Source organism: Marmota marmota, unplaced genomic scaffold, assembly GCF_001458135.2.
Source record: "Marmota marmota marmota unplaced genomic scaffold, marMar, whole genome shotgun sequence".
NCBI classification, from domain to species: domain Eukaryota; kingdom Metazoa; phylum Chordata; class Mammalia; order Rodentia; family Sciuridae; genus Marmota; species Marmota marmota.
The window spans coordinates 19860006-19879761 of NW_026000185.1; the positions used below are offsets into that span (position 1 = coordinate 19860006).

The 19756-nt window shown below is 58.1% G+C and overlaps 1 protein-coding gene across 1 annotated transcript in view; it reads left to right on the plus strand.

Annotated features, from left to right (window-relative positions):
• The first annotated feature begins 6 nt into the window (after window positions 1-6).
• Window positions 7-19756, plus strand: part of Sbk1 (SH3 domain binding kinase 1) — a 22018-nt gene continuing 2268 nt past the window's right edge. The window contains exons 1-4 of the mRNA XM_015490658.1: window positions 7-46; window positions 17083-17315; window positions 18559-18761; window positions 19490-19736. Coding sequence (XP_015346144.1) covers window positions 17090-17315; window positions 18559-18761; window positions 19490-19736 — 676 coding nt within the window. The 5' untranslated portion in view covers window positions 7-46; window positions 17083-17089. The remainder of the gene's footprint in view (window positions 47-17082; window positions 17316-18558; window positions 18762-19489; window positions 19737-19756) is intronic.

Below are 19756 nucleotides of genomic sequence, written 5' to 3' on the forward strand. Positions count from 1 at the left end.
CGGCGCCCAGGCCCCCTGCCGCGGCGTCCCCGCGGCCCCAGCCCAGGTAAGCCGGGCCCAGGTGTGGGGCTGCAGGTGAGTGGCCTCCGGGGTCTCTGCATCCCTGCAGGTGGGGAAGGGAGTATTGTGAGCGCGCTCCCCCTCCCCAGCGTCGCCATGGAGCCCAGGCTGAAGGACGTCTCTTTGTGTCTCGCTTGGAGGAGCCGCCCCCTCCTCCTCTCCCTTCCCCCACCCCACACCCTAACCCTGAGGTTTGGGCGCTGCTCCGGGGCCCCAGGAGGGAGTGATGAGGGAGCCCCCTGTGCGTGGAGAGGAAGGCAGAGGGTGCAGAGGCTCCTCAAAATCTGAGTCCCGAGCGCTGGACGCTAGGTCCTCGGAGTATATACACCCCTCCCCCATGGCCAGCCTCAGTTCTCAAGTAGAGTCCCCTGGGAAAATATGGGGGTGTCCACAGGTGAGGGGCCTGCAGCATGTGGCTCTGGGCACTGACCCGGGCTTTGGGTGGTGTCTTTGTCTGAGAGCAGGGAAGGGGTGTGTTTGAGAGAAGGAGTGGGGATCCCTTGTTTTCTCTGTCTCCACTGCCCACCACTCAGGCCACAGCAGTGGTCTTCACCCAGACCACTGCCCTGCAGGACTGGGAGGGGGCAAGCCCTCCTCAAAGTGAGGCGCTTGTCTCTGGGGAGGAGAGGTAGTCTAGATGAAGAAGCCCTTTCAGGTCAGAGCACTTTTCTATCCCCATGTGTCCCAGGGACAGTAAACCCAAGTTCCTCCTTTCTCCTGACCTCCAAAACACCCAGGGCCAAATCTAGGATTGGGTCAGTGTGTCCCGGACAGCCCAGGGGCCATTCCAGGTTCTTGCTTTAGATTTCCAGTCTGCAAAGCATCCACGGTCCCCGCTCTCAGTGTGGTCCTGAACCCCAGGCCCTGCAACTCCTGGGGAGGTGAGGTGTCCCCGGAGGTTGTACCCTGAAATTCTGAATGGGAGATCTTCAGCAGGGGCTGGCCGATGCCAGAGAACACTCTGGGCTGCTGGGATCCCCCCAGTCTCCTCGCTGGGAGCCCTCTGCAGGCAGGCATTGGCTCCAAACCCAGTCGATAGGTGAGCACACTGAGTCTCAGGATGCAGGACCCTGGGTACCTGGGGCCCCCCCAGTAGCTCCTTTGTTTACTGATTCATTTGAACCTTTAGCTGGTGTGTGTGCACTGAGTCGGGCCCTTTGTCACTTCTCCTGAGCTCTCCTGAGCTGTTCCTGTTCTTGATCAGACCCCCAAGATGTTGACAGCTTGCCCCAGCCATACTTAGTTGGACCGTTAAGGTGGCCCTGGTCATGGCCAGCTGATCAGTTCCTGACCCCAAACCTGAGGCACCTGACCCCTAGCTTCTGCAGACTTGGAGACCCTGAGCCTGAGCCGTTGATGCCTCTTCTCCCCCTCACCACACCAGGTCCCTGCCTCCCCGCCCCACACACCTGCTGCTGGCATGGCCCCGGGGGTAAAGGTGAGACCCGGAGGAGGGGAGGACAGGGACTGCTTCAGGCCCAACTTCTTGTAGCCCCATCCTGAAAGTTCAGGGACAACTGAGGGGACAGCTGAGGCAGCCACCCTCAGCACAGGCTGGGGAGTGGCAGCTGCCCTAAAGACTATGTGACCTTGGGCAAGCATGTGGCATTACCCAGAGAGGGTGACAGAGGGCAAGCCACTCTCTGCAGCCAGCAGGGCAGCTATAGATAGGAGTTGGATCTGAGAAGCGTCCAGGTGTGTCCTAACCATCCGGGAAGGAGTTCCCGTGCCCAGGTGGGTTGGGACCACATACTCACAGAAAAGGGAGTGGACCCAGAGTGGAGAGTGGAGTCATTGACCAGGGGGAGACATTAGGCCAGAGGAGGACCGTGTCTAATCTGCAGTGACCCCCCCACTGAGTCCAGGCCTCTGCAGTCTGGCCCTAAACCACCTCACTCCCCAGCCTGCTCTCTCCTGGCCCATCTGCTCTGGGTTTTCTAATCATCTTCCGTTGTCCCATGCTGCCCCCCCCCCACCCGGCCTAGAGCCCCACTCTAGAATGGCCTGAGAGCAGCTTCTGCCTCCACCTCCCCTTTTGACCTGACCTGGCCTGGCGCATCCTGTAGAGATGAATGTGATTGCTTGGTGGCTTGGAGACCGTGGTGTGTGTCTGCGTGTGCTGTGGAAGTTCCTCAGCATATCTGGGCTCTGACCTCCCAGGGATAGGGCTGTCTGATCCCCATCACATTGGCCTTGTCAAACCCAGAGCCCAGCATATGACCCAGCACGTGTTGTCAAATACAGCTTAAGAACGGGGCGGGGTGGTGGCCCAGTGGCAGAGCACTTGCCTAGCAAGTGGGAGCCCTGGGTTCCATCTTCAGCACCACATAGAAATAAATAAAGTAAAGGTCCACTGACAACTAAAAAAAAAAAAAAATACAGCTTATAGAAGCGTTTTGTCGATCTGGTGTATTTACATGTTTACATTTGCTGTCGGTGCAAAAAAAAAAAAAACAATTGGAAGGTCTCATATTCAAATACTGATTCAGATCCTCTAGAAGAATCAGGTGAGGTGGCAACCCTATGCTGAGCTGAGGAATGGCCACCTTGTTTGGACAGGGCACATGCCCCTGCAGCTTGCCCTAGGACCCCCCTGGCCTGTTCACTCATTGGTGTGACCTCCTGGCCACTGCTGCTGGCGTCCAGGTCTGAAGGCCCAGGGAAGAGGCTAGAAAAATGTTTGCTCAGCAGGGGATCTTCTGTGAGTCTCTGCACGTGTGTGTTCCCGGCCTCCCCTGCGCAGGCCGCAAGATGCAGAGAACAGTGTCCATCCGGGGTCTTTAGGGCTCAGAGGTGAACTGGGCACGAGCCTGGACACTCTGGTCCCATCTCTGTCACACACTGCCACCCTGTGCTAGAGGCATCCAGTCATCTAAATCTGTTTTTACTCTGCCACTTGCCCAGGAGCAAAAGTCCAAGGTTCTAGACCCAGGACCTGCCAAGGATTCTCAGAGGAAGGCTTCCTGCCAGGCCTCAGTTTACCCATCGGTCCAGAGAACATGAGACTGAAGTTTCCTTGCCTGTAAGCCTCCTCCTTGCTCTCACTTTGTAAGACTGAGGTCTGGGTTTCGTCAGGCAGAAGGGTGCGTGGATGCAGCAGTCACTCAGAAACCCAACATTCCCTAAACGTTAATGAAACTGATGGGTGTTGCCAAGTAGATGGGCCAGGGGCCAGCACTGGGCCCCAGCCACTGGGCATGACCCTGGAAGGAAGTGTGCCATCTTTCTGGACACAGGTCTACAGCAGCCTGTGGTCAAAGTAGATGGCAGAGCACCATGGTTGAGGGTGCGGACTCTGGACTCTGCCTAGGTTTGTACCTCATTTGGTTGCTGTGGGACCTTCAGCAAGTCACTTAACCTCTCTGGGCCTCAGTTTACTTATGTGTAAGACAGGGATAATACTAATCATATAGGGTCATCTGGGGGATTAAGTGAATGAAATCATGAAAAGGGCCTAGGACAGGAACTGTTGGCAGTTTTTCAAAGGGGCATTGGTGAGAGGGTGGGTAAGCCTTGGTGGTTATGCTTCCCTGGGCTGGTCCCAGGAAGTGAAAGGCTCTTGGTGCTGTCCTAAGACAGGACAGGCATCTTTGGAAGGTAGTAATTCGTAGTGCTTAAGAACACCTCACCCCTGCTCCGAGGTGCATGGGGTAGGGTGGGGCTCAGGGCTGAGGGTCTGGGAGGCTCTCTGAACTTTGCCTTGGAGTTCAGCCTGAGGAGCAGGGTCCTGGGTAAGGCTCTCTGCACCCCAGCCTCTGCTGTCCAGGCAAGGCCTGCTGGGCGGCCAGTGACTGCCGGAGGCCTCTGCCCCAGGCGGGTGGCTCAGGGCCAGAGCCAGGACCAGCACCTCCTGCAGGCCCCAGGCATCCCTCGCCTGCTCCATCTGGGTCTCAGGAAATGGCAGCAGCTGGACCTGGAAGCCACCTCTCCTGCCCGCCCCGCGCCCCATCCACACCATGGCTTGGCCACACCTGAGAGAGGACTCTCCAGACCCCTCTCAGCCCCGCCTGGGGACCAGGTCACCCTTGGGCTGGAAGGAGGCATTGAAGAGTTTACCCCGCCAAGTGCACCCGGCCAGGCACGGGACGTCATCTTCTCGTTTGGCCCCGGGTGCTGCACTCCTGGCCCTGAGCAGGACTCTGAGGCCAGCTCCGCCACTGCAATCCAAGCCAGGCACCGTGGGCACGCCTGTCATCCCAGCAGCTTCGGAGGCTGAGGCAGGAGATCATGAGTTCAAAGCCAGCCTCAGCAACTTAGTGAGGCCCTAAGCAAATCAGTCTCTGAATGAAACACAAAATCAGGCTGAGGATGTGTTTCAGTGGCCTAGTGCCTCTGAGTACAATCCCCTGTGCTTCCCCTCCCCACAAAAAAAAAAAAAAAAAAGCAATCCAGACCTAGCAGTGTGGCTTTGGGCAAGGTACCTAACCTCTCTGTGCCTCATACCCCTGTCTATAAAATAGGGGTGATACTAGTACCTGCCTGTAGGGCCATCATGAGGCTTAAGTGAATGAATATTTGTAAAGGGCTGTGAATGGCACCTAGTGTCTACTGAAGTTTTGCTCTTAGTCCTCAGAAGCCCTGAGCAGAAAGGGAGCACCAGCCCCACTTTTAGAGATGGAAACGGAGGCTTCAGGTGAGGGGACGGGGCTTTGTTCAAGTCCCCGTGTCTGCAGTTCAGGGAAGAGTCCCCCACCACTCATACACAGCCCACAAGGCATGGCTGTGAAAAGGACCCAGGGGGCCTGGCCTGGACTTGGCCACGTTCCTGATATATTGCCGGGCAGGGAAGGGTCTCCGCTCTGGCTGGATCCTGGGGAGTCTCTGAGTTCGGGGGCTCGAGGCCCAGGTGGGTGTGGTGTGTCTGCCTCCACCATTCAGGGGTGGCACATGGCTGGCTTCAGGAAGGGCTTGCTCCGGCCTGGGATTTAGCGTGCTTCTCACCGAGAATGAAAACCAGATCTGTGTCGTGGTCTCCAGAGCCCTACATGACAACGGCCTCCCCCTCCCCCTCTGCCCTCCTGCTACCCCATCGTCCCTGGCCACCCCTCTGCAGTCCTGCCCCTGAGCACGCCTGCACAGCCCACCGCTGGCCTCCCTGGCTCCCACTGGGAAAGCTCTCCAGCTCTGTGTCCATGGGCGACAGGCTTCTCAGTGAGGCCCTGTGGCCACCCACTCATGGGGTCCTTCCCTTCCTGCCTGTATTTCCCTCTAGAATGTCTCGCCACTGACATTCATCCCTTACCTCCCCTGTGGCCCTGGGGGTTGAACCCAGGGGTGCTCTACCACTGAGCTACGTCACCAGCCTTTTTTATTATTTTGAGACAGAGTCTCGCCAAGTTGCTGAGGCTGACCTTGAACTGGAGACCCTCCTGCCTCAGCCTTCCAAGTTGCTGGGATTACAGGCCTGTGCCACTGTGCCCAGCTCTTCCTCGTCTGCCACCAGTCAGAACACAGGCTCCTTGAGGGCATGGCCGTTCCCGTGGCTCACTGCTGTCCTCCAGGTCCAAGAACAGTGCCGAGCGCTCTGAAGGCACTCCACAAATACTTACTGAACGATCTGGAGCCAGCAGATGATCTCTGAGGCCCCTCCTAGCTTTCTGACCCGGGATGCTTACTTAATCTTTCCTTCTCTGGTCTCCGGGGATAATAAATAGCTTCTCCTAAGTTTGTTGTAGGGTTTAAATGAGTCAATATGCATATGAAGCTCCCCTCCCCTAAGTGGCTCAGGAGCACTGGCTGTTATTACCTCTATCTGAACCTGCGTCCTCACTGTGCTCATTAACTGACGAGGAAACCAAAGCTCAGGGAGTAAGTGATTTGCCCAAAGCCTCATGACCCGGATGGTGGTGTCCCAGCCTGGGCCCCAGCCTGCTGGGCGACAGCACATCCTTCCCTCCTGTAGGAGCAGGGGGAGGAGCCGAGCCTCCCAGGAATCCCTGCTCACCCAGCCAAGGCCCCTGCCTCACCAGGCAGTGGTGAGGGACCCCAGCCCCCTGTGCCCTAGTCTGTCCCCTCCCAAGGGCCGGCTGCCCACCTCCCCCAGGTAATGAGGCTGGGAAAACCGCGCCCCATGGCCCCAGGGCTGCCTCTGCCCCAGGCCCTGGAGCAGGGGAGGATGAAGCCCAGGGCTCCCGCCTCCCCTGGGGTCAGAAGAGGTTCTGTAGCCTGTTCAGCTCTGGGTACCAGCTGCAGGCTGGCAGAGTCACAGACTATTAATAGCCACCAGGGCTGTGCCCCAGGGAAGGGGCAGACTGTGCGCCAGCTGGGAGGGGAGTGGAAGGAGAGGCTGAGGCTGGAGCCAGACCTGGAGCCTCACCCAGCACAGGGAACCCTGCGGCCCCTGGAGGGAGGGCAGAGAGGAGGAGCAGGCGCTGTCCCGCCGCGGTGACTGGGTCTTGGTACAGTCCCCACTCTGCCTCAGTTTCCTCATCTGGGAAATGGGAGAGGTGGGTCCACTGACCGTCGTTCCTTACGGCTTGAGTGGGTTCAGGGTGAGGTTTAGGGAGCCCATATGGCCTCTGTGGACAGGACAGAAAACCAGGCTCACCTGCAGCATCAGCCACAGAACCAGCTCCCCAACCCCTCCGGGCGTCTGCTCAGAACCAGGCCCACCAGACTCACTGGGCATGGTCAGCTCCGTCTCACTGCGGGGCAAGCTGGGGCTTAGGCAGGTGGCACAGCCGCCCAAGGTCACACTGCCAAGAAGGGACAGAGCACGGTTTTCACCTCAGTGGACAAGGACAAGACCTGAGAACTCTGTCTTCTTCCTTTGAAGCAGAACAGGGTGCGTGACAGGGTCTGTACTGTGTCAAAGGACCATGGGGAAGCAGAGTCCCATTTAGAGTCTGGGGGCTCCCCAGGGCCCTGTCCTCTGGTGTCGTATATAGAAGGGGACACTGCTGCATGGGGACATTTCTCAGGGAACAGGGTCCTGAGCTTGTAAAGATCCCTGAAAGATAAGAAGCACTAAATTAGTTCGTTTCATAGGTTGGAAAATGGAAGAGATGGCCAGGGCTCCCAGGGGACCAGTGGCCGAGGCCAGAGCCTGGCTAAGTACCTCATAAGCCTCCTTCAGGGCCCAGAGGGCCTGGCTCTGAGTCCCCTGTCCCTAGCAGTGACAGGAGAGTCCATGTGCGGACAGCTGTCTGAACTGTGGTAAACTAACGTGAGGGGCAGGGACATCTTTCAGGGAAAGTGTTAAAGTCAGGTGGCCCGGGAAACCTGGCTTGGGGACCCAGAGAAGGGGCTTCCCCACCCGAGCTCCACTTGGCCCACTGTGGGGACTTAGGCGGCCGCTGGGCAGGTCACTGTCCTCTGGACCCTCTTGGGAACCTGGCTCTGTGCCTGGGTGTGAGAGCAAATACAACCTCTCCTGTCACTGTCCCCTGGTCTCCCTGCTCCCCAGCCATACCTGGCTCCTTTTACCCCCCAGGCCCTACAGGACTGTCCCTCAGGAAGCGCCTTCCTACAGCACTTCCCTTCACTCCCCGAGATTCGGTTGCCCTGTGGCAGCCCTGGGGCCCAGCAGCCAACGCACCAGGCACCACGGTTCTTGCCATCCAGGTGCTTGAGACCTGGTGGGACAAAGAGAAGTCACAGTGGATGCTGCAAGGCGGTGAATTGTGTCATACATCGGCAAATGGTACATCTACCAGGGGAAAGAGAGCAGGGTGCAGGGTCAGAGGGCAGGAGGGCAGCCCTCGCTGGCAAGGTATCCCCTGAGCGGGTCCTGGGGGAAGGAGCCAAGCCACATGCTGTCAGGGAAGAGCTTTCTAGGTGAAGGGACCGCCCCACGCAGGACTGGCCGGCTCGGGAACAGCAGGAAGACCCGAGTGTCAAGCACAGTGCCCAGGAGAGACCGCCCGGGGGCCAACAGGGGCATCGGGAGGACCTTGGAATGGGGCGGGAGCCAGTGGAGGTGCTGAGCTGGCAGTGATGGGGTGCCCCCTGGCTGCTGTGACAAGGGCAGGCTCTGGGGGCAGGGGCGGCTGAGAGGCTGGTGGCTCGGACCAGTGGGAGTGAGGGGTAGTGACAGGGTGGGTGCCGCAGGGGCTGAGTGGCTTCGTGAACCCTTGCAAGCGAGAACCCTTCCCCCACGTCAAGGTAGCACTAACCATCTGGAACTGCTTGACCTCAGTGACAGTGACATGGAGGCCCAGAGAGGGTGAAGGGGCTGGTGGCCGCCGCTGTGTTCCTCCAAGAAGCAGCCCTGCCCTATCGGGGGGTCAGGGGTGCGGGGCACAGCTCCCAGCAGGGGGTCAGGCACCTGAGGGGATCCCAAACACACTTGCCCTTCAACCCACAACCCTGTTTCTAGAACTTACCATAGAGAGACACCTGTGCACTCTGCAAAACGACTTGTGTGCAGGCCACTCGTTGTGTGTAGTGAATAGCAAAGCGTCGGGTGTGACTGGGTGTCTTTCAGTAAAGGTCTGGTTAACTAAATGGCAGTGTGCCCAGATGTGGCTTTCCAGCCACCGTCCTGACTTCCAGTTCTCCAACAGTCCCTCTGCCTGGTCCTCATCCTCGAGGGCCTCTTGCACTTGGAGGCTGGGCCTGCCCGGGCGCTGTCCATGCCTGTGGTGCTGAACGCAGTGGGGCGGGAGGGGGGACCTGGGGCTGGGAACCAGAGACCAAGAGCTAAGAGGGGGAGTCGGAGCTCTGCTGCTCATGCACGGATTGATTTGGGGCGAGTTGCCTAACCCCTCTGAGCCTCAGTGTCCTTGTCTGTAAAATGGGGTTGCAGTGAATATGAAATTGGCAACATAAATGGTGACATTCACGCTGTCATTTTAGAGACAGCAGCCTAGAGGTTAAGCTGCTGGGTGTGAGTGATGGGCCTGGGTGTGAACCTTGGCTCTGTGGCTCCCTGGATGGGATGATCTCAGTTAAGGGATGCCTCAGTTTCCTCATCTGTAATTTGGGGATAATATGTCACTAATGTCACAGGATGGTGTAAGGATGAGTTCATTTACCTGAGGCGCTTGGCACTCAGCAGGGCTTCTGTCACTGTCCTCTCTCTGGCTGTCACCATCTGTCTCAGCCCTGCCAGGCTTTCTGTGCACAGTGGCCGGTGCCACTCACAGCTGCTCCTGTCTGTGCTGTGCAGGGGGCTGGGCTGGGCTGCCAGTGGGGACAGCGCCTTGCCCTGTGGCGCCCTGGCTTCTCGCTCAGCCCTGCCACTGACTTTCTGAATGACTGTGAGCAAAGCATGTTCCCTCTGGCCCTCAGTCTCTGCGCCTGTGAAATGGACCTAACGGTGCTTCCCGCCACCCCTGGAGAAATAATTATGTGCCCGCAGGGTCACATTCTGAAAAGCCAAGATGTAAAAAGTTACAGCTTCCCAAACACGCACGGAATTATTCAGCCCGCGTTTGTCCCATCCTGGCCCAGTGCTGGGAATGGCGGGCTGATGGCGGTAGGGGCTCGCTCTCCAGCAGCTCCTGGGCCTCTTGCTGGACTGTACGGACACTTTTCTGGGCTCTTTAGGTTGGGGGTTCTCAAACCAACTCCAACAGGCTTCATTAAGCCAAAAAGGAAATAGACCTATTCATGAAAGAAATGTTCAGGGTGTGACTGGCTCAAAGTCACCAGGAGTCCCTGCATCTTTCATCTCCTCGTATCTCTTTGCCGCCTCGTGGTCAGGCAGACTCACCCGCTCATGGTGGCAGACAGTCCCCAGCAGCTGCAGACCCTACCCTCCATCTTTACAGCTCAGGCTGAGAGGGCACCTCTGTGCTGAGACCTATAGCCAAAGTCCTAGCGCTTGACCCTGGTGGGTCGCCTTTGGTCACACGTCCATCTCTGGCAGACATGGATCGTTGGTTTGGCAAGGCCTAGGTCAGCCCCACACCTAAAGCCAGAGTGGAGACCACCCTCCTGAACCACATGGGCAGAGAGAGGGGCATCCAAAGAAAGGGGGGCTCTGGCTGAGCGGAAGGAGACAGACCGTGCTCACTCAAGAAGCCACTGAAGCGGCACGTGGTGCACTCCTGTCATCCCAGCCGCTCCAGAGGCTGAGGCAGGAGGATCGCGAGTTCAAAGCCAGCCTCAGCAAAAGGGAGAAGCACTAAGCAACTCAATGAGACCCTGTCTCTAAGTAAAATAGCACTGGGGATGTGGCTCAGGGGTCAAGTGCCCCAGAGTTCAATCCCTGGTGCCCAAAAAGAAACCATTGAAAATGCGTGTTGAGGCCAGGATTGGGCCAGATCTGCTCTTAAGACAAGTTATTTGAGGAGCAGGATCAGAGCCAGGAACCTGGAGGCAGGTGAGAGAGGAGGACGGAGGTGTGGAGCGCTCAGGCTGAGGGCGCAGCTCCTGCCCCTCGAGGTACAGGGACGCAGGCGAAATCACGGGCTCCTCGGTGCCGGAAGTTCCAGCACACAGCTGCTTCTTCAGGACCTTTTAATAATAATACTAACCCACAGAAGGGAGGTGACCACCCAGGACAAGGGTCCAGCCCATGGCATCCTCCCCACCTGGCCCCTGTTAGGGTGCCCTCAGCATCTGCCCATTCCAGGCCCCTAGGGGAGGGGACCTGGGCATGGAACAGGGGATCGTAGGATCCTAGTGTGAGAATCAGCAGGACCTGGCTGGATCACTCGGTCCAGCCAACCCCCCAACCGAGTCCCCAGCAGATGGGCTCCCAGCCTCTGCTTCTCCACCCCCGTGATGGGTAACGCACATCCTTCCTGTAGCGTCTTATTTTGAGTCACTCTGCCCGGGTCTGCCTTCAGGAGCCTCACAGGACACGGAGCGTGACAGCCTGGGATCAGCAGCCTGAGTTCAAATCACAGCTCTGCTAACTACAAACTCTTGGGCGAACTACTTAGCCCCTCTGGGCCTCAGTAGTGGTCCTAGGCCACTTAGGGCCACTGCAACAGTACCACAGACGGGGTAATTAATAATGAGCAGCAGTTTATCTCTCACAATGCTGGAGGCTCAGAAGACCAAGGTCAAGGTGCTGGCGTCTGACAAGGGCCTTCTTGCTCAGCCATCCCATGGTGGAAGGCAGCAGGACAAGAGAGAGAGGCCAAGTGGGGGCTGGACTCAGCGTTCATAAGGAACCCATCCCCACAGTAATGGCATTAGCCCATTCATGAGGACACAGCCATTGTGTCCTAGCCAGTTCTTGCGATCCCACCCCTTAATTAAATATCAACATGGATTCTAGAGGGGATGGTGAAGCCACAGCAGAACCAAAGATAGCAACAGCCAGCTTCTACCTCCCAGGACAGTGATCATGAAGTGACGTGGCCCAGCGTGGTGAGCACAGCACCCGGCACATGGTAAACGCTCAGTAAATATGTGGCCAGTGTTATTCTCCCACAAAGCGGGGGAATGGCAGGCTCTCTTCTCGACAGATTCGTCACCCCCACTCACTCCTACAGTTGGATTCTTGTTACTTGGCCGCAGTGTTGTCACTATCCGGGGTAACCTCTGGCTAGGTTCCAGGCATCTGAACACATGGAGATTCAGATCTTAGCTCTGCGTCCTGGCTACACAGCCCTTGAACCGGAGCAGCACCAGTTGCTGTGATAAGTCAGCCCAGGTCGCAGCCTGACAGCAGAAGTTCGATTCTCGTGCTCAGAATAAAGCAGACAGGGAACCCTGGCCCGCAGGTGAAGTCACAGGGGCTCCTCGGTGCCTGAGACCCCAGCACATGGCTGCCTTCCACAGGGTCTTGGAAGAGTGATACTAACCCAGGGAAGTGAGGTGCCCTGTCCAGGAACAAGGGTCCTCCTGATGCCTGGGCCCCTCATTCCTGGGGCCCCATCACCCTTTAGAGTCCTCTGCACCAGGCCAGGAGACTAGAGGAGCCTTTGAATCTGGACAAGCCCCAGATTAGAGGTGACACACCTCACTTTGGTTCACATTCCCAGGGGGAAACCGACCTCACAGCCACACCTGGATGCAAAGGAGGCTGAGGATGTGGCTTCCTGTGGGACAGCCACTTTCCAACAGTGACTTTGTACTGCAGGAGGGGAAACAAGTTTGGCGGCCAGGTGGCTGTCCTCCATGGCAAATCCTCAACCTTCATCTGTAAAACAGAGCCACACTCCATGTGGCCGGGTCGCCGGCCTCTGCAGTGGCTGAAATCATTGAACTGCATGCTCTTGATGGACGGCTTTGTCATGTAGAGTTTGTCCCCCCATGAAGCTTTTTTTCCTGTCCCCTTCCCACTGTTCTTGTGAGGACTCAATGAGGGGAATTCTGCCGAGCTGGCAGCGCTCCCTACATGCGCACGCGTGTTCCAGAGTCTGCGCACATGTGTATTTGCGCGGGTCTGTGTGTGTCCGTGTGTGCCTGGGGACATGCCTGTGTGTCCACGCGTGGTGGGGGCAGGGCTTCAAGGCAGGCCTGAGTCGGGTGTAGCTTCGCAGGGTGACACCAGCCCCAGCTGCCTGCCAACAGGAAGTGGTGGGCGGTTCAGTCTCGCTTCTCTCCTGGGAAACCCTCCCCCACCACGGTGGCCCTCCCAGCATATGGCAGAGCCACCCTTGCTGCGTTAAAGAGGGGCCCCACCTGCTCTCGGCCACTCAGAAGGGAGATGGAGGGCCTCCCTTGGGGCCAGGGAGGACACACCCTTGAGGTGCATGGCCCAAGGAGGTCCCCAGGGGCTGCAGAGTGAGCCTGAGGGTGGGTGATGTGGCAGCTACTACCCGGAGGAGACTGAGGTCAGCAGAGGCCACAGCTGCCCTTCTAGTTGCTGCAGCGACAATGCATACTTGAGGATCTAGTCCCCCCAGCGCCGGCGAAACGCCTCGCGGCCTTCCCGCCCGCTGCCACTCAGATGTCCCTGCTTCACTCGGGGCCTGGGGTTCTCATCTGGAAAAGGAGCAGAGCAGCTGGCGCCTGTGCAGCCCGAGCCCGGTGCCCAATGCCAGGCAGGTTCAGCAGGGCCGCCCGGAGGGCGGGGCTTCCCTGGCTGAGACCCCGCCCCCCTCTGCTCCCAAGGGATCTGGGGGAGATGAGCCCAACATGCTGGCTCTAGAAGATAACGGTGGGTGAAGTGCCAGCCTGGAGCCAGGCTCAGGACTGGCTGTGTGGCCTTGGGTGCAGGACTTAGTCTCTCTGCACCTCATTTGTGTATCTAAAGTGACGGTGTTATCAATAATACTTACCCTACCCCGGCGCGGTGGCCCAGGCCTGTAATCCCAGTGACTCTGGAGGCTGAGGCAGGAGGATGCCTCAGCAACTTAGCAAGACCCTGTCTCAAAATTAAACATAAAAAAAGGGCTGGGGATGTGGCTCAGTGGTAGAGCACCCCTAGGTTCAATCCCCAGTACCACAAAGATAAATTAATAAATTAAAATTAAAAAAAAAAAAAAACCTACCCTGGAGGATATTGGGAATCAGGCAAGGTGGCCCCTGGCCCTGTAGCAAGAGGGACAGTTAGTGCTGGTGGCATTCTTGTTTTCTTCACTGTATGGATATGTGAACTGAGGACCAGAGGAGTAGTGGGACCCACTGAAGGTCACCCAGCCAAAGTGTGGCACACGTTGGGATCAAGGCTGCGGAGCCTTGAGGCCCGTGCTGTTTCTGTCACTGCCACTGTGCCTCCTAAGTCACATGCGTGGTAACTGGGTCAGAGGCAGCGAGTACCTGGGCAATGACGTGGCGGCCGTGGCGGCCGGGACAGGCGTGTGGATCGATTCCTTGTGGAAAATAGACCTGAGGGACAGGCAGGAGGGGGCAATGTGGGGACCCCCAAAACTGGGCCCTCTGGGGAGTTCCTGGCCTGATGGACAGGGGCGCTGTCCAGACACACCCCCTCCCCACAGGGTCAGCAGGGCCCATGAGAAAGGGACAGGGTGCAGGATCCTGGTGCTCACAGAAGTGGGAACTGGCACCTGCCGGGCATCAGGGAAGCTTCCCAGAGGAATGAGGCCTGAGTGGCCGGGGAAGTGACACAAGTGACAGAGGTGGCTGGGCAGCGCTGGCGGAGACTGGCTGGGGCCACAGAGGCTATAGGCGAAGAGCAAGGGCTGAACCCAGGTCAGCTTGGAGGATAAAGGGGCAGGGGCAAGCCAGGTACCCAGCAGTCCCTGGTGTGAGCAGGGAAGGCGTGTGCCCACTTGCAGCTGCCAGTCAAGCTCCCAGGAGACACAGAAGCAGTCCAAAGCCACCGGGCTGAAACCTGGAGGGGAGGGGGCATTGCACACTTGTGTACACATGTGCCTGCACCCACAGGGACTGTCCACCTCGGCCCTGGGGAGTCTACACATGTCGGGACCAGGTCAGGAGAGCAGCCCAGCGTCTCCCCGACACCATCCACAGAAAGGGCCAAGAGAGCAGGGCACAGTGGCACACACCTACAATCCTAGCAACTTGGGAGGCTGAGGCAGGAGGATGACAAATTTGAGGCCAGCCTCAGCAACTAGGGAGATCCCTAGACTGGGGATGTAGCTCCGTGGCAGAGCCCTTGCCTAGCATGCAGGAGCCACTGGGTTCAATCCCCAGTACCACACACACACAGAGGCCGGGGGCTTGGGACACACTGGCCTGAGGACACCCACACAAAAGTAACCACAGCATTCCCTGCTGGCACCAAGCCAGCCCAGGCAGTTTCTCAACTCGGTCCTCATCACCGGGTAGTGGATGTTTGCTGGGGCTTGGAAGAAGTGATCTCTGGCAGCCCAGACACCAAGGAGAGAGCAGCATGGGGAAACAGCACCCCCTACAGCCCAGTTGTGGCTGCTGCAAAGAGACCCAGAGCCGTGCAGCCTAGAGCTGGGACCACCTGGGCGCCTGGTTCCATCAAGATCTGAGGGCAGAGGAAGGGGAGGCAGGACTTGGTTTCTGGAGGTCTGTGCCATTCCTCCCTCCAGGGGTCTCTAAAAGGAGCTCACCGGACTGCAGACTAGACCCTGAGGGCGACCATGTGGTATTTCAGATGAAGTCCCCAGCACGCATTCTGATCAAAATAAACTAGGAGAGAAACGGCCCTAGCTGGGGAGGGAAGGGGCTGTTAGAGCCCGGTCCCCGAGCAGAGCTGGCTCATGAATGGAGGGAGCGAATCCTGAAGGGTGGAAGTCAGGCTGGGGGAGGGCTCCCTGCGCCCCAGCCAACCAGGAGGTGGTGCAGATGGAGCTCCGCTTGGGGCTGGTGGGAGGCCAGGAAGCTCCGTCCTGATGTTCCTCCTCCTTGCGAAGTGGGAGGCTGGGTCGTGAGAGGGAAGAGGAAGAGGCTTTGGGCCTGGGAGGGAGCTGCTGGGCCGGGGGGGGGGGGGAATGCTGGGCTCCCGAAGAGCAGCCCCTCCCTGCAAATGCTGCTCATGATCATATGGGCATCATGCCAGGCACTTATGGAGCGCTTACTGTATACTAGGTACCAGGTGCTTCATGTCTACCATTTTACTTGATCCTAACAGCTTAGCTAATAGGTGCCGTGGTCACATCCTTTTTGTAGAGGAGGAAATCAAAGCCCAGAGACATGAACTAACCTGCCCATCACATCCAGCAAGCAAGCGACAGATTTAGGACTCAAACCCAGACTGTCTGACTCCAAATCTGTGCTTTCTCTCAGATGGAGCGATGGTGTTTGTCCTTCAGGGAGCAGAGGACTGGGGGGCTGGGAGTGCTGGGTGAGGCCTCTGGGATTAGAAGTAACAGGGAATGAGGCCAGGGCAGAGGGAGGTGCGCCAGGAGGGCAGCTGATAGAGGGCAGGTACTGGCCCCCACGGCTGATGCGTGCATGCGTGCACACCTTCACGCATGCACTGGGAAAAGGCCCAGCCCTCCCTATGCACGCAAGAAATGAAGGTCCCAGAGTGGACACCTAGAAGACAAGGATGTGGAGGGTCAGGAGCTTATAAGGGGCAAAAGCAAACTCTTGGGGTGACGGGCATATGGTGGTTTCATGAATATGGATCTGTCACGACTCATCAGCTCCTGGGGTTTGGATATGTGTAGTGATGTGCCTCCGTCCGACACGCCTCAACAGACTGCAGGAAAACTAAGTGAAGTAAATAACAGGGAAAAATAAAGTCCAGGATCGGGCATGAGCTCCCTGTCACCCTCTTGAGTTTGCTGTCACCCACTTGGAGCCTTTCAGTCAGGTCTCCCGTCCCCAGCCCTGGACTCACCCCCTGTGACACCCTGCTCCCTCCCACCCCAGTACGCACAGTTAGATTCAAGGACACTGGTCTACTTGGGGACAAACGCAGTGGCCGTGAGGGGTGGGTCCAGGAGGACCACCCCAGCTTGTGTGGACAACAAAGGAGTCTCAGGCAGTGACTGGAAGGAAGCCTTGGGACCACAACTGTGTTGTGCCCGAGCAGGGTTGTGTTGTCATCTGTTGGGGGAGGTCTAGGCAGTGCTGTGTGTGGCCGTGTCTGCACTGTCCTGCCAGAGCCGAGGCAAGGCCACGTGGTGGAGGCACTGGATGCCACAGTCCCCCTCAGGCCTACCCTTCATCCATCCCAGCCTTGTCTTCCCCACAGCCCACGTCCCCTCTGATCATCATATATAATTTGTGTTTTTTCTGTTTATTGTCCCTTCTCCCTGGGACGTAAGCACCGAAGAGCAGGGATTTGTGTGTGTCGGGTGAGTGCTGCATCCTAGGGTTTTGATGCCCGCCTGACGGCACTTGCTTCGTATTCGGGGCTGGGGCCGGGATGTGGCTCAGTGAGAGCTGAGCTTGCACACAGTCCTCGTTTCATCTCCTGAGAAAGCAAAGCACAAGGCAAACTTATGAATGAGAAAAAGCACCTGAGGTTGACATATGGCTGTGTCTGTGACATAAACGAGTGCCTTGCCTGGCGCTAGGTAGATGATAGCAGCAGACCAATGGGCCAGGGGTGCACAAGTGCTAACGAGCCACAGAGATTGGCTCCAGCCTGACCAGGAAGCTTCTGGAAAGTGATGTGACAGAGATGCTTGTCGCCCCCTTGTGGTCATCTTGGGCCTAGCATGGGGCCCAGGAGTGTTTCCTGGGTGCAGGGGAGGCAGCAGCAGGTAGGTGGAGAAGGGGGACCTGGTCTGATGTCACTCTTCACACTGAACCCCCCACACACAACAGGGAGAAGATGAGCGTGGGCTGCCCAGAGCCCGACCCGCCGCACTCCCTGCCCTGCTGTGGGCCAGGGACCACCCCAGGCCCGGGCACAGGTGTGCCCCTCCTGACCGAAGACATGCAGGCACTGACCCTCCGCACACTGGCTGCCAGCGATGTCACCAAGCACTATGAACTTGTCCGGGAGCTGGGCAAAGGCACCTATGGGAAGGTCGACCTGGTGGCCTACAAGGGCACAGGTGAGTGTCCACAGGGTGGCCGTTATTAAGGTTGATGGGGAGCTAGGAGGCAGAGACCGTGGTCCTGGTGGAGGGGACAGAAACTGAAGCAACCCAGAGAAGAGACCGAGCAGATGGGACAAGGAGGACTCAGGGCAGAGTTCCAGGCTGGAGGGCAGGCCATTTGGGGGCCATCTGGGGGCCATTTGGTATAGCCAAGGGGATGCACCCAGGGACCTCAGGAGTTCGGGGGAGAGAACGGGGGTACAGTTGTACTTGGGGAGTTGGTGATGTGGTGATGGCTAGCCCTAGGGAGGTGGACAGAGTGAGGGGTCCTTGGGAGTAGGGTCCCATGGTCAGAAGGTGAGGTCAGGGTGACCATCACCATTTCTCCAGGGGGACACTGAGACCCACACCTAGCCAAGGTCGTGCAGCTAGAGGTCTCAAACCTGGATGGCACCCAGTTGCTAGTTCCAGAGCCATCTCACTTAGCCCCCACCTCACAGCAGTGCCCACTCAGAGGGCACACAGTCAGGGCCGGGTCTCTGTGCCCACTGAGGGCAGCAGGAGTAGTACTGGACATGGGTCCCTGACCACTGCTTGCTTGCTGTGTGACAAGTGACCACCTTCCTGTGCCTCCATTCCCTCATTTAGAAAACAGGGCTAGCGCTCCCCTCCTAGGGTCAGTATGAAGCATGAGTCGTGAATGTGAGGTGATGGAGGCGGTCCTGTCACAGGTAAGTGCTCTGTGGACACACATGTGTGCATCCGGGAGGGCACACGTGTCTATCCAGGCACAGTGTCAGGGACCTTTGTCTTTCAGTGTCGTATCTTCTTTGTTCACCCATTTAACAAATCTTTGCTGAGCAACTACTCTGTGCTAGACTCAGGGACATAGCAGCTGACAAGACAGTTTCCTGTGCTCGAGGAGCCATGCTCTGGCTGGGAAAAGAGATGCCACAAATAAGTATACAGCATGGCCGCAAAACAGGAGAGCAGGGGTGGAGGCAGCAGCCTCCTGAGCACCTCCTGTGGAGGGCTGCAGACAGGGCAGCAGACGCACCTGAGCAAGGCCTGCTGTGTGGCCTCAGGCAAGTCCATTCCCCTCTCTGGGCCTGTTTCCCATCTACAGGACAGGGACCGTCATGCCTGCTAGAGCCCTGGTGGGCCTTGTTGCTGGACAGGCTGTGCAGACAGGTATGGGAATGTGGCAGGTGCAAGGTACAGGGAGAGGCCTCACCATTGTCACCATGGCCCCCACCAGGCACAAAAATGGCACTGAAGTTTGTGAACAAGAGCAAAACGAAGCTAAAGAACTTCCTGCGGGAGGTGAGCATCACCAACAGCCTCTCATCCAGCCCCTTCATCATCAAGGCCTTTGACGTGGTCTTCGAGACCGAGGACTGCTACGTCTTCGCCCAGGAGTACGCGCCTGCTGGGGACCTGTTTGACATCATCCCTCCCCAGGTACCTGGGGTGGTGGCATAGAGAGGGGAAATGGTCTTCAGGGTCCCCAGAGTGTGAGACTAGGAGTCAGACGGTTGAATCAACATACATTTATTGAGTGCCTACTGTATGTCCTTCCCTATTTGGAGAGCTGCGGAAGAGAAAGGTCCTGCCCCTGTCCTAGTGAAACCTGCCCCTGATAGGCCAGATGACGACAGAGATGATCACCCGGGAGGAGACAGCAGGGCCATGGGCTCAAGTCCAGTGGCACCTTGCTCAGGAGCTGCTCAAAGTGGGAGGTGTCAGGTCCACCTGGAAAGGAGGTGACCCTGGGGCAGAGAGAGTGAGGAAGACCCCAGGATAGACTCTGCTGTGCCAAGTGCTGGTGGAGGAGGCTTCCTGGAGCCTCAGTGTCCTTTAGAGGAAGTGGACATAAGACCCATCTGAAAAGGGGCTTATGGCAGCACCTGGTCTGCACCTGGGGCTCAGTCTGGGATTGCCACCGTTATTGAGTAGAGTGGGGGATGACAGCCACCCCCTGCCCCAGAGATGGGATGGAAAAGTGCCTGCTAGGATGGAGGAGGGTGGCTGGCACCAGGACCTGGGGCAGCCACGGGAGAGGGGCAATGTCCACTTAGAGGCAGCCAGAGGGCGCAGCCCCGGGGCAGGGCCTGAGGATGGAGGAGGAGGTGGGGTGGGGCAGGCGTGCCTGGTCACCACTTAGCTTGGCTCTCCTGCCTGGCTGGCAGGTTGGGCTCCCGGAGGACACCGTGAAGCGCTGCGTGCAGCAGCTGGGCCTGGCACTGGACTTCATGCACGGGCGGCAGCTGGTGCACCGCGACATCAAGCCTGAGAACGTGCTGCTGTTCGATCGTGAGTGTCGCCGGGTGAAGCTGGCCGACTTCGGGATGACGCGCCGCGTGGGCTGCCGCGTGAAGCGCGTGAGCGGCACGATCCCCTACACGGCGCCCGACGCCTTCTTCGAGGAGTTCGTGCGTTGGCAGCGCGGCCGCCTG